We start from the raw sequence: 14,735 nt of genomic DNA, 5'->3' as shown, positions 1-14,735 counted from the left end.
TTTGTTTTTAAGTTTGCTAAATCTAGCAAGCCTTATCAAAATAAAACAACTCTGATCAAGATAGTTCTGTAATATATGATTTAAGACCTAAAATAAACATATATTTATGGCTATTATTATACCAGTCTATCAACAATACTTTCTTTTCCAGTTTTCAACTTCATGCACAAATATCATTATATTTTATGTTTAAATAAATATATAAATAATAAATAGGTAAATAAGTCAGACCATATATTTACATGATCATGAAAAAAAGTTAAATTTCTTTCACATGTTCTCACATCTCTGTGAGGTAAGATGGTGGCTGATATTTTTTCTCTATGTTAGGAATAAAGAAGAAACCAAGGTGACGTTAACGGGGATTCATGGATCTTGGCCAACAGACTGAGGTTGCGATATTTAACCAAAAAAAGAATACAAGATTTCCCACTAAATATGAATTTATGGTAAAAAAAAAAAAGAGAAGAAGAATTAAAAAATATAAGTGTTTTAGATATTGCATGGGACATTTAAAAAACTATTCATCATTTCACTTAATATTTGAATTTAACTGGGAATCCTATATTTTGTCTGGCAACTCTACAACAGACCCACACAGTATGCTAAGCAATGAAGTAGATTGAAGTTGAAGTTTCATAGACATCTTTACTGAGGAATTCTTGGAAACCATGGAGAATGCATTTTTTTTTCATGGTTCTTTCTTCTCAGCTCTGAAAATAAATAAAATTTAAAAATTAAAAATGAACAATATTTTAATATGGAGTAAAGTATGGTTCTTAAAAATATATTTACTATAGAAACTAATGCTCTTAGATAGTTACATATAAGAAATGTTCTGTATTTGCAACTATAGAGAGACCAGATAAGTTATTATACAAACCGAGATGAGAATGAAAGGAAACCATAGCGATGACACAGGGAACAGGCATAAACCTAGACTTCCCTGGACAAACAACAGATGTACAGTCTTCTTGGTCATGAGTACAACAAACTCACTATTGCTGCTTTTTTTTTTTTTTTATTAAAGAACTATTACTCAAAAAGTTTTGCAGCAAGGAAATCTATTAGGCTGACTTTTGGACTGTATGCCTCAGGATAAATGAAGAATCTAATTAAAAAAAAAAAAAAACTTACCTCTTCAAAAATGCCTGCACAACCATCTGCACCCACTTTTCTTTGGGGTTCAGGCAGACCTCATTTCCTTTGACGAGCTTTACACTGAAATGAAAGAGATGTAATTAAAATCAATTCGTAGCGGATTCCCGACATCTTTTTCTATTGAAGTCATGGTTCCTTAAGGATGGGCATAAAATCTAAATCCAAACCAGTTCTGAGCTACGAATCAAGGAAGGTACCATATTTAAATGCCATGCGGAAAATTTTTCTCTCAGTTTAGCTCACTACTGTAGTCCTAGTACCTAGAACTTTATTAGATACTTCCACCTTCCTCGGTTATGGGGTTTCTAAAGTAAAAAACAAAAACAAAAAAACAAAAAACAACTTTTGAAAGTACTTACATGATTTCTGTATGTGCGCAGTGTGGTCCACTCTCAATCACTCTCAGTTCTTTGATAAATTTGGGGTGAAAAGGTGCAGAATGTGTTTTTATGCACTGGCATCGAAGTTCTGTACTTATTCTCGACAGAACTGCAGCTGTGAAAAAAATTAAAACGATTAAAGATTAATATTATCAGGCACAGCTCTGCTAGCTTTAATTCCAATATAACTTGGTGACTGTGTATTTAGTAAACATGGCATCTTTAGCAAACTTATTTCTGCAACTGAAGGTTGGATGTTCTCCTAGCCTCTGACCTCAATTTTCTTTCTTTATTTTAAAAACGGTCTTCCCTGATAACATCGAATGACTTTCTACATAAAAACTTGAAGTTCTCTTTGTGCAATGTTGATGCCCTTATGATACTTTTTTTATTTGATATTGCATAATCCTCGGTGACGCCAATAGGGAAATCACCTTCAGAAAGAATTAATGGAAATATATAAGTGAGTTGCATAGAGATGTCTTATATCTTAGCAAAAGCCTTAATTATTAAGAAAAAAGAAAATAAATAAACTATATACCATAAACATTCTAAACTGTATGTTTTATAAAAGATATCCCAAGAAGATCTGTAATCTATCAAAATGTCCTTAAACCAAACAGGAATTGATAGTTGTCTGAAGCTTTCAATAAAATAGTACATTCAGTAAAATTATCTGAGTTATCTTGCTCAATATTAATAGATAATAATGGGTAACTGTGGCCCTCAGTAAGATATACTCTAAATTATAGATTTCCATTAAATGTATGCATACTACACAGTATGAATGATAAAAACAATGTCTATACTAATCAAACTTTATACTTTTCTAAGTATTGTATAGATACAGCCTAAAAAATTAAAACTCCAATTGAAGTAATTGAAATTAAATGACTGCAAAGATTATTTTCTTTTCTTAAATAAAAATGATGGTTTTTTATCAAAGCATTAAGGATAATCTTGCTATCTGAGGATCAAGATAATTTTGCTATTTGAGGAGCACATTTAGACACAGGAAAACACTGGATCAGAAAGATGTGCTTACCTTCACACAGAGCTGCAGAAAGCAAGAAAGCGGCCAAGAAAGCGACAGCCAGCTTGGAAGTCATGTTCACACGAAGTGCTTTCTTTCTGGTTTCTTATTGGCTCTTGTCTAGAAGCTTGTGAGCTCTGTTGTCCTCAAGGACTTGTGCTGGTTGGAGAGATCCTGTGGCTTTTTATAATAGCAACAGATAGAGAACATGTGCACCCTCATGTTTGCATTATGTCAGAGGAAATTCCACAATCTGCAACTTTCCGCTCACCCTTTGAGTGTCTGAGTCATTAGACTTCTCTAACTGGTTCTTTATTACGTTCTCAGCACATGACTGAAGTTTTATTTGATCTTTAAAATAATTTATTTTATTTAAAAACATGTCTTTTAAAACATGTATAAAATAATTTTAAATAGTTTAGCTTCTCAGTTTGATACATCATTATCTGTTGTATTCCTTTTTATTTATAAATAGCTTCATCACAGTACTATCTGACAGCTGTTAGAGTATGGTCATTTATGATTATTCCTTTATAGCGCATTTGTTTCTTTAGATAAGTTACATGTGATGTAATGATAATGAAGGTGATCTAGTAAACCACTTTTATCAGGGACACAATTTATAAGAAGTCCTTTTCTAAGCACTTTGGAAAGTTTCCAGGAGCTATTGCTGCTCTCAAGGAGCATAGTACAACTTTTCAAAAAAAATTGATATGTATATTTAACAGAGTGAAAGCGCACAACTTTCATTCTGTTCCACAAATATTTATCAGGTAACTTCTGAGTAATGTGGGGATCTAGAGATGGATATAACTTGTTCTTAAAGAGTTTGGTCTAACAGAAGAATAAAGCAATATAAGGAACTGACTATATTACAGACAAGAGGCATCAAGATATTAATTCCAACAGGGGCATAAGGGCAGAATCTTTCATAAGCATTTTGATCTAAGCAGGATGTTGAAGAATGGGAGGACTTTAACAGAGAATGATACAGGAGAATGACACATTCTAAATAGGACAATCAAGAGGTAAAATGAAGATACACTCATGTTCTAGGAAGTGGTTCACTGGGGTTACTTGGTTGGGGTGGGATGTGGTAACTTTAAAGGAAAGGTAAGCAGTGTATGCCTTCATGGAAAGAACATGTGGGTTCAAACTCTGGTTCAGCCACCTGATTTTTGCATGGCTTTTAAGTTTTCTAAGTTCCAGTTTCTATATCTATAAAATGAGTTTAATAACACCTACCTAACTCATAAAGTTAATCTATGTAAACTTTCTGGTTTAATTTTTAAACCGTTGAATTATCATCTGCTCCAAGAGCTATAGTTTGTATTTCTTAATTTTGTCAGATGATTAACTTCCAAATTGTAAAGATATTCAACCAACGATTATTTCCTAAAAATCTCATTTGTCTTAGAGGCATTCTTGATGCAAAATTGGTTTCTGAAATACCAAGCTGAACCAGATTACAGCATGTAATGTAACAATATCATAAAATAGAAATGACATTAGTTCACATTATGGTTTGCTACAATTAAAGCTCCAGATCAAAATCTAATTGTATTAGAATTCAAGTTGCCCTTTTGATTGAAAATCTCTAGTATAGAGAGTCTTAAAATCTATTTTTAAGAAATAGATTTTCAGAACACTTAAGGAAAAAGCTCGTTTAAATACTGGTATAGGGTTTAAATTAAATTTTTAGACAAAATGATTGAAACTTAGACCAAAAGTAATGGAGTTTCCAGAATGTGGTTTGGGGAAAATATTCCTTTGCTGAAAGACTTGTGTAGTGACCCCAGCTAATTTCCTAAATACCCATTCAATTTACTTGAAATCAAGGGCACTGTGTGTGTATGTAAATTAGTTCTCATAACAATGGGATTAGTAATAATGTTCTCATTTTACAAATGGAGAAACTCAACATCTCCAAGTTCATATCTAAGTAGTGGTGGAGTTGATGGTTTACAAACGTACAGTTTTAGCCCTGGTCTAAAAGCACATTCACAAAGAGGAATTGAAGAGACTTTTCTTCAAAACACTAGGATATAAATCTATCTTTTTACGACTCAATTAAGTTTCTTACTCCATCCCTCTTGAGTCCTCAAAGATTGGTCTGGGTTTCCTTGGATAAGGGTCACTTAAGTAAAGGACTTTACTATAGTAAAAGTCTATTCACCTCTGGGAAAGAACACAATTTATAAAGAATTCAGCTTGATTCAACATCTTTCTTCTTTCCCAAGAAGCTCGATAGAGCAGTGAGCTCATCTACACAAGTGTGTGTGCAGAGGGAAAGCCATGTTTGAGTGCTTTCCAAAGAGGTTATTTGGTTTCTGAGTAATCATGTTTCTTTTTCATCCTCCAACCAACCTAAGACTGGAGGACAAAATAGCACCTAGGTTACATCACCTTCTGTAGCAAAGCAAATGTTTGTTATATATAATCCAGTTGTTTTTAACTCTACTATTATAGGAACTTGATTGTTCATTTATTCATTTAATATATGTTGATTATCTGCTAGTGCCGAGTATTGTAATAGGAGAAGTGGTTACTGTATAAATAAGATAGTCTCTGACTTCACAGAGTTTGCAGTCTAATGCAGGATATGGACAATTAGTTATGCAGGCAAATACAATACAATAATGGGTGCTATAATACGGATCATTACAGGAACTTCTGGGAACAAATGAACAAGACCTCTGATGCAGTTTTGATGAATCGAGGTCTTCTGAAGAAACAGCTTCAAAACCATGACCTAATATTGGTAATTAGTAGGTGTAAAACCAATGGGCTGGGGAGAAGGTATGACTATCTTGCTTGTGGTGGGAAAAGCAAGCACAATGTTATGAGATGTAAGAGAATATGACCCATTTGGGTTCCTGAAATTGTGAGCGTTGTATGAAAAGTACTAATGGAGTGAGGAAAGGGAAAAGTTAGGGCCAGATATGTAAGCGAGACCTGGATCTTAAAGAAAATTCCTAGTCTCTTTGTTTCAGTAATGTTGGATTGTTCAACAAAGACATATTTTCATATGAACAGACCTTGACATGACTGGCTCAGCCCATTCTCATCAGGACCCAATCATATTAGTGGCACCACTAAAACCCTCAGAGTTCTGAAGATTTGCTAACGCTCCTCTACTTTCCTCCCACAGTTGTGTTTGTATTTTTGCTGAGTCCCAACTTACGAAGACACTTCATTTCCCTCTCTATTTCATTTCCTCATCTCTTCTTTTCCCCCTCTCAGGATCTCAATTGCCACTTACACTGTCATTAGAGTTTGAACTAATGAGTTCCACTTAACCTAGATGCTCACATTTTTTTTTTAAAATGGCACATTCATTTATAAGGCAAAAACAACCTCTTTGCAAATGTTCATTTCTCACAATGTAGCCTTGATACATTATGTCCTAGGACTCTCTTCATCAGTGGTAAGGGTGGGAGGAACAAAGACAAAGTGACTGGAGGAGCGGGACTCCTGTTCTTGTCCCACTTCTGTAAAGGTAACCCTTTGAGTTATTGCATAGTAAGTAGAAAGACTAAGTTGGGTTAAGTAGAAAAATGGGGTAATTATCCTATTTGAAGAAATGCTGCTTCAAAATAGAGCAGAGTGAAGTGAAAATGTAACTGAAGGACAAATCTGAACATAAATACAAATGGTATTTTATCACCCACTACGTATAATGTAGAGTTTATGGGACTATCAACCATTATGCTGTTTATTTACGTTCCAACCAGCTCCTGAGACATGAAAAACATTTATCAAACAGAGAAGACCTTCCAGATATCTTTACCATAGCCATGAGACAAGACAATTGTTCAAGAAAGAGAAGAGTTCAAGAAAGAGCCAAGACAAAGACGGGCGTTTCCACATCTTTTTACACATCTATACATAACTCTTTTTTTTTTTCCATCAGACTCTCCACAGGAAAACTGATTGCCTTTTTGGTATGTTAAATCATTCAAGTAACACACCTCTCACCTTCAAATAGAAATTTTATAATTAGGACCTTTTTTTTGTAAACCCAAAGTTATGTTCATATAACAAAGTAGAATGTGGAGGGGAAAATGTGGGCTTTGAAGTGAGATAAACTTAGGTTTGAATCTTGTCCCATGCTTATTAACCAAGAGGCCTTGAGCAAGCTGATTCTATACCTGTGTTATAACTGCAGCTGCTAAAAGCTGAACCACATTTCCTAATCCCAGTAGTAAAGGCTCAACTTGCACCTGGAATTTTTTCTCCTTTTGAAGAAATTAGTCTCAGCTCAGCAACCCTCAAGGTTAAGAAAACCACAAACAAATGCTAAACATATATCAGTGAGTTTGACTTACAATGTTGTTACTGCTAAGATTATAAGCATAAAATATCTGCTCTCTGAAATTTTAGTCAATAAAATTCAGTTAGCTGAGAAATTTAAAACATGTTCATACATTTTGCAGATTAAAAACATTTGCTAATACGACAAACTCAATCTGCCCCAGGACCACAAGGGCATTTCAGTTCCATCTCCAAATTCAAATGTCTTGAGTTAACACTTTGTAAAAATGCTAAGCAAAGTTGGTCCACATTGCTAAAGATGTCCTACCTTTTAAAGAAATTTTCCAAAGTCTTGACAAGATGGAGAATCAAACAGTTAAATGTATTTGTTTTGACCAATGTAAGTCAGATTATGCATGGGTGTTGGAAAAAGACAAACCTTCCTTCAAGCGTAGCCCACCATTTATTAGCCAAACAAAAATGGGATTTTTTTTTTAACCTCACTGCATTTGTTTCATCTGTAAAATGGGAATAAACACCACTTTTATAGGATCACAGTGAGAGTTAAATGAGGGCATCTATGGAAAATGCCAATAGTGGGGCCTGGCACACAGAAGGTAGTCCATAAATGTCAGTTTTCTTCCCCTCTAGTCTGTCATTTAAGCCACACTTTGTCTGGTGTAGGAAAACAACATTTCTTTTTAAAAGCTTACCAAGCAACAAGTAACTATGTATTGGTACAACAGATCCCCTAAAGCTTACATTTACCTACTTTTATATCTTTCCGTTATAAAGCTGTCTTTTTTATGTCTAATAATTCAATTCACATTTGTATGTTTAAAAAAATACTGTTGATATACACAGAGAATTGAGTAACATTTACAATTCTTTCTCCCAAATCAATAGAAATTTTGAAATAGAGTTTGAATGATGGGCTTGGAGGAAGAAGCTGTTTGTGGAAACAGGCATTTATTGTGACATCTAAGATGTATTCTCGAGACATCTAAGATCAGCCTGCCTTCAACATAAAAAAAAAAAAAATCAAATGTAAATATTTATTTGTAATCATTTCTTTTCTTTGTTAAATTTATAAAATAAAAATTTTATATATCTATTTTTTTTGTTAGATTTATCCTAAAACCATTTAGAGATTGTTTAATCTGTTTACAAGAAAAGGTATATTTGAAATGACAACAATTATATATTATTTGTCACTAGGATTTCTTTTGTGTGAAGTAAAGATCATAGGAAATGAAATCACTTGGCAGAAAGGAAAATTGCTATATTACAATTAACTAGACTTATACTTCTGTTTAATTATATCTTGAGGTAAACAAGACCCACACATGCAATTCAGTCAAGTAACAGAAGAAAAAAAATAAGTCTTTAAAAACACTGATTTGGGGTGGTTCAATTTTATAAGAATATGTTTTTTCTTTTCTAAAAAATTCCTTTATTCAAATTTTTTGGGTAGATACCCAGAAGAAGGATTGCTAGTTTGTATGGTATAATTCTATTCTCAACTTTTTGAGGAAACTCCATATTGTTTTCTATAGTGGCTGTACAACTACATTCCCACCAGCAGTGTATGAGGGTTAATTTTTCCCTCCAACAATCTCCTCAACACTTGTTATTACTTGTCTGATTGATAATAGCCACTCTAATAGGTACGAAGTGATATCTTATTGTGGTTTTAATTTGCTTTTGCTTCTCTAATAGCCAGTGAAGTTGAGCATCTTTTCATAGGTCTGTTGGCTGTTTGTATGTCTTCTTTGAAGAAGTATCTGTTCAGGTCCTTCGCTTATTTTTAAATTGGATTATTTGTTTTTCTGTTGTTGTTGTTCTTGTTGTTGACTTGTATGAGATCTTTATGTATTTTGGATATTAGCTCCTTATCAGAGGTATCGTTTGCAAATATCGTTTCCCATTCAGCTGATTGCCCTTTGCTTTGTTGATGGTTTCTTTTGCTGTGCAGAAGCTGTTTAGTTTGCTATGGTCCCATTCATTTATTTTTGCTTTTACTTCCCTTGCCTTTCAGGTCAAATTTATAAAATATTCTCTAAAACCAAATTCCATGAGTTTGACTGGATAAAGAAGATGTGGTACATATATACAATGGAATATTAGCCATAAAAAAAGATGAAATACTGCTATTTGCAACAACATGGATGGATCTTGAAACCATCATGCTAAGTAAAATAATTCAAACAGAAAAAGTTGAGAACCATATGATATCACTTATATGTGGAATATAAAACTGAAAGCAACAAACAAGAAAAACTAACAAAAACTCATAGACACAGACACTTTAATGGTTACCAGAGGGAAAGAGTTTAGAGATAGATAAGAGTAAAGTGGCTCAAATATAAGGTGATGGAAGGAAATTTGACTTTTGGTGGTGACCACACAATTTCATACACATACGATGTATTATTGAATTGTATTCTTGAAACCTATATAATTTTATTACCAATGTCACCCCAATAAATTTATTTTTAAAAAAGTTCCTTTATTATTTTGATCTTTTATTTTTATAGAAATGTGATAATTTAAAAAGCTGAGCTAAGGTGAAACTTAGCACTTTGAAGAAAGTAGTATAAGTGAAAAAAACAGGTTTTATGTTATAATTTCTATAACATAAAACTTCTTAAAACTTTGATTATTTTGAAGATTTTGTTTCAAAATATGAGCATTACCTTAACACGTTCTTCTCTCTCTTTGACCTTAGGAATGTTGAAGCATTTAAGATACATTTTGACTGGAGTACAAACTCCACTTCATGGATTCTGTTAGAGAGGAGCACTTAACCCACTTGTGTGATTGTTGATATATGTCTCACTCACTTGACTGGAAATTCAATGAGGTTAAAGGCCATGTCTGTCTTATTTACACTGTGTGCCAGCTTCTGGCCCAGTGCCGGCACCAAACAGGTGCTCTATAAACATTTATTGAATGAAAGTACAAATTTCCTAGTTCTCAGAACCTTTCCCAACAAGTGCAATTTCAACAAAAGGAAGTGAAAATGTTTATCATTGTCTATTTTTGTTCTCCCTTGGGGGCAATGGCTTTATTTACATAAACCCAGAAGAATTTAGTATGGAAACTACAGTTTTAGTTAATGCTGTCACGTAAATAGATGAAATAGTAACCGATTCGGACAGGCAGTAATTTCCTCCTTCGGTGAATTAACAATACAATCTCCCCTAGGCTGCTCCCAGGCTGGGGTAAGAGGTTCCATACAGCAGGCAGGATAAGGGATGGAGAACAGTGTACAGAGACTACCGGTGATTGGCATCCACTGATGAAGAAGGGCTCTGTTGCTTTCTTCTGCCTGTCACCTGCGTTTGTCAGATTGTGGAGAATCCAGGTGACCATACAGACAGTATTTCCAGAGGCCAGTGAGTGAACATAAAGGGTGTTCCACAGATTTAGTCTAATTAACATTAAGTGTGCTAAGACTAAACAGATTAGCTTTCCTTTTTAGGTATTACCTCAGAGGTTCTTAATCTTTTTTATTTTAACCACTTAATCTTTTAAAAATTTAATGAAAGTTAGTTATATGCTCTCTGCTTATACCTAAGTTCTCCTAAACCTAACTGTGCAAAGTTGTGCATCAAGTTTCAGAGAGTTCACTGAGTTCCATTAAAAATTTTTAAGGAAAAAGATCAATAAAGTATAAATTGAAGGGATAATACTTGAGAATAATGAGTGTAGCCCAAGTTTCCTATCTTTAACTCACATCGACTGAAAGAGAAATGATATTTTCTGACCGCTGCTTGCTGTCCCAGGACAAAGACTTCAGAAAAAATCTCAAAGCTCTCAAAAGAGAAGATGGAAACAGTTAAGAAGAGTAAAACCCAAAACCAACTCAAAAGATGAAAACTGAGTACCACTTCAACTGAGGCAACTGGGTTAGTTAATCTGCTAAAAGGCAGTGCCAGTGACAAAAGGTGGCTGAGATGAAGAGTGACATGTTAGTCTTTTCATAATTAATTCCTTTCAGGTCACCAAGCAGATATAAAATTGAAGAAAAAAAATGTGTGATGTTTTCACAAAAAAGGAAAACAAAATTAGAAAATAATTCATATTGTGTATGGGTTTAGAGATGTGGGCTAGCCTCTCAGAATTCCTTAAATTTATGCAAAATAAGGCTATAAAAAATTTTCAATCTATTTATACTTAATCTGGTGCCCTACATTATCTGATTTCCAGATTTAGTCTCTTTTGCGTCTAGATGGTTTATTGTCCCCAGCTAGCATAACTTACTGTTTTCCATATCTAGAGTGCTTTCTTTCTTGACTTCATTATGTTACTCATCAGACTTAGATCTCTTTTTGTGGTTCCTAAACCAGGAAGGAGGAAATCACCACTTGCAGAATCTAATAGAGTTTTGAAACAAAGGAGTAGCTGTCTACTCCAAACCTGTCGGATGAACTTTTCATGCACTTCCTTTTCTCCAGTCCTCTGGAGGTAGACCTGGAAAACACCACCGGCCCCATCTCCTACACAGTTAGAAATAAAAGCAAAATAAATGGTCAAATGGAGGAGAAATAGATAAGAAATAACCCACCCAGCCGGAGAAACAGGCCCACCTGATTTGCTCCAAGCAAAAACATTAAATTTAATGCATATTACTTGAAAAGATGGAAAGAGGCCTCATTTTCCCATTATTCATCCATTCGACAGATATTTACAGAGCATTTTCTGTATCTCAAGCATTTTTCTAGTTGCTTTGAAAATGTTAGTGAATAACATGAATAGAAAGTATACACTGAAGAAACCTAAAGAGAATCGAAGCAGGTATTAAAGAGGCAAGGTTAATGAGAAGAAAAATCACACATTTCTTTTCTGGGCTTGACTTACTTAGACTTTAGCAATTAGTGCAGAGTCTTTACTCAAGAATAATTGTGCTAATAGGATTTTATTACTATGTACATTATATATTTTATTTTTTGTAATATTCACAATAACCCTATATTTTGTGTTATTTATTCTCATTTAACAGATGAGGCAATGGACTCAGAGAGGTTAAGCAACTTGCAGAGGATCACCCAGCAAGTAGGAGACAGAGTTAAGATTTGAACCTAAACAGAATCCAGAGATTCTGTGTCTTCTTGGGAAGTTTTTCTCATGTACCTGTAAGTCTCATAGACTTGGTTTTAAGTGTATTTTTCCGCTTTCTCCCACTTTCTCCTGTCTGAGAGGATTTAGAAGGCTGGAGAAGAAGATCTTGATTTAGTGAGGGGAGAGAGACGACATAATCCAGTAGAAGGACTAGTTCCTCTTTCTGTCAAGGCCTCAGGATTTTCTTTTGTAAAATGAGAGAATTTGTTTCTACAGCCCCTTCCATATGATGTATTATTCTAAGAAACATAGTATATGAGGAATAGAACTTCCTCTAGGAAATTTGACCACTTGTACTAGCAGAGGACACTTGCCCAAAACTGAAATTCGGCTAAACTTCAAAAGGATTTCCACTTACCCTTCAGTGTAGCTATCTAAAAAGTCTTGCTTGCAAGGTTCTTATCAACTGAGGGACAGGCCTTAACTTTAAATTAAGGGCTTAATGAAGAAAAGGCCTAGAATTGGAGGTTGTGGGGATGGTGCGAGTTACCATCAGACTCCTCTCTCCAACCCCCCAAGGATGAGAGGAAGTGCTTCCTGTGCTCTTCTCTCTTCTGCCATCATTTCCTCTTACTTGGTTTCCTCATAACTCTTAGATAAGTTGCAACTGTTGACCTTTTTGTGAAACAGTTCATGTGGTTAGAGTTGGAAAAAAATGTTTGAAAGAAAGCCTACCTGATTTGATCCAAGCAAAAACATTAAATTTAATGCATATTGCTTGAAAAGATGTAAAGAGGCCTCATTTTCACATTATTCATCCATTCGACAGATATTTACAGAGCATTTTCTGTATCTCAAGCATTTTTCTAGTTGCTTTGAAAATGTTAGTGAATAACATGAATAGAAATGGGTACCCTTATGAGAGTTTTAAGTGGATAAATATTATAATTAAAAAGATAGAAAGGGCAGGGGGATCAGGATATCAGATGGATGAGGTGATGAGCAGATTACAGCATTAGGGAGTCAGGGAAGCCTACTTGAAGGTCAAAAGTTGAGGGATATAGGAATTAGTTAAGTGGCTATGTGAGTGATATTCCAGGCAAAGGGACAGCTAGAAGTAACAGGTAACAGTTCAAGTTGGGAGCATAGCTGTGTATTTGAGGAACAGTAGGAGGCCGGTGCACCTAGGTGGGGGTGGTGTGGAGGAGAATGAATAGGAAAGGAGGACGGAGAGTAAGAGGCCAGATCAGATACATTGGTAGGTCATAAGGATTTCGGTTTTCACTCTGAGTGGAGAACCATTGCAGGGTCTGAGCAAATCAATAACATGATCTGACACTCTGGTTGCAGGTGGAAAAAAAAGGTTGGAGGTGGGAGCAAAGTAAATCAGGATGAGCAGTTAAAAGTCTTTTTGGAAATCCAGGAAAGAGATGATCATTGTCTATAGCAGGCCAGGGTGGTAACTAGTGGTAACTAGTGGTCAGCTTTTGTACATTTTAAAGACAGGACTGGGCATGAGATGTGAGAACAAGAAAATTCATTGATGATGAAGACTTTAAGTACAAGTGAATGGAAGGACAGAGTCTTCATCAACTTCGATACATGAGAATGTGTCTAAACTCATTACAGAATTATTTGGCATGGGGCAATTCTTGCTTAACTAAACACTTCTGGCTGCATCCTGATTGGAGCTCCTCAATTAGACACATTTGCCTGAAGTGGTGGATATTGCTGGTGATGAAAGAAGACAGAAGCATGAAGAGAGGGTCAAGGGTGAGAGGCAGATTAATATTTATCGTGTTCCAGTCACCGTATTAGGTTCTTTTTTTTAATAAAAAATATTTATGTTTAAAGTATATAATGTGATAATTTAATATACATATATACTGAAATGATTACTATAGTTAAACTATTTAATGTATCTTCTCCCACAGTTACCATTTTTGTGTGTAGTGATAAAACCTGAAATCTACTCTTAGTAGATTTCTAGTATTGAGCACAGGATTAATAACCGTGGTCATCCTACTGTACATTAGATCCCTAGGTTCATCTCATAGAACTACATCTGTGTGCTCTCTGACCAACATCTCCCCATCTCCCCATAACCATTATCATGCTCTCTGATTCTGTATCCGACATTTTTAGCTTCCACATATAACTGAGATTATGCAGTGAGATCTTTCTGTGTCTGGTTTATTTTGCTTAGCATAATGTCCTCCAGGTTCATCCTTGTTGCAAATGGCAAGAGTTCCTTCTTTTTTTAAGCCTGAATAATATATATAAATACATATTTATATATAAATATAATAAATGTATACTTATAGATAAATATAATAAAGATACATTTATATACAAATATAATATAAAATACAATGTAAATATACAATATATATACCACAATAATATATATGTACACCACAATTTCTTTTTTCTTCCAGCTTTATTGAGGTTTAATTAACATATAATATTGTGTAAGTTTAAGGTGTACAACGTGTTTATTTGATTCATTCATCCATTGATGGATGCTTGGGATGTTTCCATATCTTGACTACTGAGAATAATGATGCAATGAACATGGAAGTGCAAATATCTCTTCAATACTGACTTTATTTTCTTTGGATATATGCCCAGAGGTGAGATTGCTGGATAATACGGTAGTTCTAGTTTTAGTTTTTTTGAGGAACATCCATACTGTTTTCCATAATGGCTGTACAAATTTATATTCCTACCTGGAGTATACAAGGGTTCTCTTTTCTCCACATTCGGGCAAAATTTATTATCATTTGTTTTATTTTTTAAATAATAGCTATACTAACAGGTGTGAGGCAATATCTCATAATGGT

At 34.4% G+C, this 14,735-nt stretch overlaps 1 protein-coding gene across 2 annotated transcripts; it reads right to left on the bottom strand.

Annotated features, from left to right (window-relative positions):
* Nucleotides 1-542: 542 nt before the first annotated feature.
* On the bottom strand, nt 543-2,751 carry CXCL8 (C-X-C motif chemokine ligand 8). 2 transcript variants are annotated; one of them, XM_039845442.1, is made up of 4 exons: nt 2,587-2,751; nt 1,521-1,656; nt 1,138-1,221; nt 543-713 (listed from the first exon to the last, which is right to left on the bottom strand). In XM_039845442.1, the coding sequence occupies exons 1-4, from the start codon at nt 2,648-2,650 to the stop codon at nt 692-694; spliced, it is 306 nt and encodes a 101-aa protein (XP_039701376.1). In that variant the 5' UTR covers nt 2,651-2,751; the 3' UTR covers nt 543-691. The 2 variants fall into 2 exon arrangements, with proteins under 2 accessions (XP_039701376.1, XP_039701377.1); XM_039845443.1 differs by lacking the exon at nt 543-713 and having other exon boundaries at nt 1,134-1,221.
* Between the last annotated feature and the right edge of the window lie 11,984 nt (nt 2,752-14,735).

This window comes from Pteropus medius, unplaced genomic scaffold (assembly GCF_902729225.1).
Source record: "Pteropus medius unplaced genomic scaffold, Ma_sr-lr_union100, whole genome shotgun sequence".
In the NCBI taxonomy this organism is placed as follows: domain Eukaryota; kingdom Metazoa; phylum Chordata; class Mammalia; order Chiroptera; family Pteropodidae; genus Pteropus; species Pteropus medius.
Note: the sequence above shows the minus strand (reverse complement) of the source record. Positions and strands in the feature narration are given on the sequence as shown.

Bases quoted from the DNA above. Each gene is read 5' to 3' on its own strand.
- CXCL8 (XM_039845442.1), bottom strand. From the start codon at position 2,650: ATGACTTCCAAGCTGGCTGTCGCTTTCTTGGCCGCTTTCTTGCTTTCT. The intron at 1,657-2,586 runs GTAAGCACATCT...TTTTTTTCACAG, and splicing joins TTCTGCAGCTCTGTGTGAAG to CTGCAGTTCTGTCGAGAATA. The intron at 1,222-1,520 runs GTAAGTACTTTC...CTTTCATTTCAG, and splicing joins TGCGCACATACAGAAATCAT to TGTAAAGCTCGTCAAAGGAA.